Below are 3,823 nucleotides of genomic sequence, written 5' to 3'. Positions count from 1 at the left end.
TTTTAGGGGGGGGGGGGGGGGAATCAATTTGTTTGTATATCCTTGTCTGTAGTATCCTCGTCTCTCCAGTTTCTTTGAAACATTAAACATAAATACATGTTCACGTTGTAGATGAGGCTGCAGTTTCAGGAAACCATCATCTAGACTAAGATGAACGTAACACCAATGTTGGAAACTATATGATTGAAAAGTTTTCTTTCTTTTTTACCCAACCCATGTGAAATGTAGTAAGTAGGTTTCTAACCTTTAATTTTTTTCTACCCAACCCATCTCTCTGGTTTCTTTGAAACTTTAAACATAAATGCACATTCACGTTGTAGATGAGGCTGCAGTTTTGGGAAACTATCATCTAGACTAAGATGAACGTAACCCTAATGTTGGAAACTATATGATTGGAAAGTTAATTTTTTTTTTTTTTTTTTACCCAACCCATCCTAAATGTAGTAAGTAGGTTTCTATCCTTTAATTATTTTCTACCCAACCCATCTCTCCAGTTTCTTTGAAACTTTAAACATAAATGCATGTTCACGTTGTAGATGAGGATGCAGTTTCGGGAAACCATCATATAGACTAAGATGTATGTAACACCAATGTTGGAAACTATATGATTGGAAAGTTAACTTTATTTTCTACCCTACGCATGTGAAAAGTAGTAAGTAGGTTCCTAACCTTTAATTTGTAGCGAGTAAATTGTCAACCTTTTAGCACTTTAACAGGTTGGTCCCAATGTACAGTTTCTTTTCATTTGGACTTAAAATGTCATGTTGCATCACATGTTTGATTTCTTGAGGAGTAAAATGGTTAAACACTCAGTTTTAATGAAGAGAAAAAAGGGGGGGAAGAAATAAAGAAATAGCCCTCATCCATGGCCCTACCTCCATGCCACCTCTCAGTCCTCCCATCTCCCAATGCCCCAATCCTTACTGGGATCCCCCCCCCCCCCCCCCCCCCCCCCCCCCACCCCCCCCCCTTTTTGGGGCCCCCCCCCCCCCCCGGTTCAGGGTTCTCTTATATTTTTCTTTCTAGCAATGTTTTTTCCCTTCTGTTTGCTTGTTATTTTTGTACTTTTTCAATTTAGTTTGTTCTTGGTTCTTTTTTTATTTAATTCAAAACTATAAGTACATTATAGTGTTTTAAAGAAAATCAGACATTTTGCTGTGACCCAGCTGTATTTCTTGCTATATTTTGATAGAAACCCAGCTGTTTTAAAGAAAATCAAACATTTCTTGCTATATTTTGATAGAAACTCAGCTGTGAGTGTTCCTTATATGATTGCTCTGGTGCATTTATAATATGCTGCTTGTACTCTTGACGATTTCACCTTTGTAATTAAATTCTCCAGACATAAGCTGAAAAAGAGTAGAAAGAAAAAACTTGGGAACTGCTGTCAGAGTAGTTCAAAATCGAAGGGTTGACTCTATAGGCAATAGTGCTTCATGGTATTAGATGGAAAACTATTTCCAGGATAAAATATGGTGTTTAAAACTTGAAGTACACCAGATGTTAGTGCGCCTCCGTGTCTTGTCTCAAAAAAATAAAAAATAAAAAATAAAATGAAGAAGAAAATGGTCAAGAGAGATACAAAAAGCAAGAAGTTTGGCATCTATATTTATTTTTGGCTAACCGACATGGCTTTGTTGGAGAATGAGGTGTTTCATTGTTGCTGGTCCTTGTAGGATACTTCCCAGCCGGCAGATATTTAGACCAATGGAGGTACCTCTTTTGAAATCTTAGGTGTTACAAGGAAGACAAATTTCTGGAGTTATATCGTATTTAGTTATCAGGCCTGTTTGGCATTGTGAACTGTTTACATAGAAATTTTGAGTATTTTGTTCCCAAAGGACCTCAGCAGCTACAAAGTAATTTCCATCTTAGGCCATGTAATTCCCCCGGCTGAAAAAAAGTTAATCTTCTGTTGCAGCTCAGAGGACCTGTTGATTTGGTCAATGAAAATGTTCATTTTGACTTGATGAGCTTCCTAATTGAGGAATTATTGAGAAACCTATTTTTTAGGCATTATTAGCTTCTTTAGACCAGGGAGGTGAAACAGTTTTATCTGTTTGTTCTAAATTCTGTATTTGATGCTGCATTATTTTGTTAGGCAGGCTGAAGGCTCTAGCAGAAAAGCTCGACAGGATTGGATTTTGGTATGCTATTTTATAGCTAAGGGGACAAAGATAAGTAAAATACCCCACCAGAACGAAATGATGGATAAGGGAAAGAGAGGACATTCCAACACTTTATTTTGTTTGTATAAGCAAAGAAAAAGATTTAAAGATTTTGACCGTGGAAGCTTAAAGCATCTTCCTGAATATAGCCTCAACACCTTGTCTATTTTATTGGTGGATACCCCGCGACACTTCTCTAGGTAAATTTAGGATTATTATGAGGATTTGCCCTTAGGTTTGAGAAACTCCCTTGCATGCTTGCATTTTGTTGTTCCTTTGTTAGTCTGTCATGGAGTGCCCCAAAACAATTCTTCCAATTAGATATTTTTGTTCTCTCCAACAACCATGACATCCCTGTCGCACCTTCAAGAATGCAAGTGTGGAACTGCTGATTTTTTATCTTAATTATGGGGCCAACTATAACATGCCTAATTTTGTAGTGAGCACACTTATACTTGTTTGTGATTCATCTTACTTTCATAGTTGTTTTTGTATAGCCTAATTATGTATTTAAGAGCAAGACAGTATGGATGAATATTACCTTTTTTTCTATAGTCATTGTGTAAGCATTGGTTCCTTCCATGGATTGTTATATTTGTTTCTTTGCTGCATATGCATTCAATTCTTACTCATGTATCGCACGTTATATCATACAATTTTCGTTTTCCTATTTCTCTGTTCGATCATACTCTTGTATGAAACTTTGAACAAAGTTAATTGGCAGGCGCAGGTGACAGGGATAAAAGAGAAAGAAGCAGAGACAGAGGAAGGGAGCGAGACGATAGGGAGAGGGATAGGAAGCGGAGTAGGAGCCGGGAACGGGATAGACATAGAGATAGAGATAGAGATCGTGGTTATGACTACGATCGAAACAGAGAATATGGACGGGAGCGAGATCGTGACAGGGATCGCAGCAGCAGGTATCGCATTTGAGTAATATATCAAACCGTCAGGAAGAATTTATTGCGTGTGTTTGTGGACAAGAATGTCTTGGAATTAGCTTAACCAGAAAAAGGATGTCAATTAATTTTTAAGTACTTTTAAAATCAACAGTCTCTTACGGATGGCTAAAGTGGATCCAGGCTTTGAATGAATAAATGGATTTGGAACCATGTATTTACGTTTTTAAGCCTTATCCTAACCTTAATAATTATTTATTGTTGTGTTAAAAAAGTAGGCGCAAAATGCCTCGGCTCGCACTTTTTATTTTTTTCCTGCGGCTAGGTGTGAGTTTCTAACGCTTTTTACATTTTTTTACGCTTTTATTTTAAATTATTAAATGATTTTTAAAATAAGATTTTTTTTTTTTTTTTTTTTTTTTTTTTTTTTTTTAACAACACCTTGGTCTCGTCTAGCTTGAAGCTTGGCCTTCACTCTTCATCATATTTTGCGCTTTTTAAAATACTCTTATTTATATTCCGAAAAGAAGATATGTTGATCTCTATTTAAGATTTGTTTACTTATATTTTAATATCAACAAAATTTTTTGACTACTTCAAGAATCTTATTGATAACTAATTTGAGTACTTATATAATTTTTTTTGTGGTTTTGCTCCAATATTACTAAATCTTCAATTCAAATATGTAATATCTTGACAAGATTCAATTGCTAGATAAGCCTAATTTTATGAATAATATATCTAAATTATAGCTTG

At 35.7% G+C, this 3,823-nt stretch overlaps 1 protein-coding gene across 2 annotated transcripts in view; it reads left to right on the top strand.

The window, feature by feature from the left end:
- Positions 1-3,292, top strand: part of LOC111412363 (transcription initiation factor TFIID subunit 15) — a 9,697-nt gene extending 6,405 nt beyond the window's left edge. The window contains exon 8 of one of the 2 annotated variants that reach the window (XM_023043269.1): positions 2,899-3,292. In XM_023043269.1, coding sequence (XP_022899037.1) covers positions 2,899-3,101 — 203 coding nt within the window. In that variant the 3' untranslated portion in view covers positions 3,102-3,292. Of the gene's footprint in view, positions 1-2,892 lie in introns of both variants that reach the window. The other variant, XM_023043260.1, reaches the window with a different exon arrangement.
- Positions 3,293-3,823: the final 531 nt, after the last annotated feature.

The sequence above is a fragment of the Olea europaea genome, chromosome 2, assembly GCF_002742605.1.
Source record: "Olea europaea var. sylvestris chromosome 2, O_europaea_v1, whole genome shotgun sequence".
Lineage (NCBI taxonomy): Eukaryota > Viridiplantae > Streptophyta > Magnoliopsida > Lamiales > Oleaceae > Olea > Olea europaea.
Note: the sequence above shows the minus strand (reverse complement) of the source record. Positions and strands in the feature narration are given on the sequence as shown.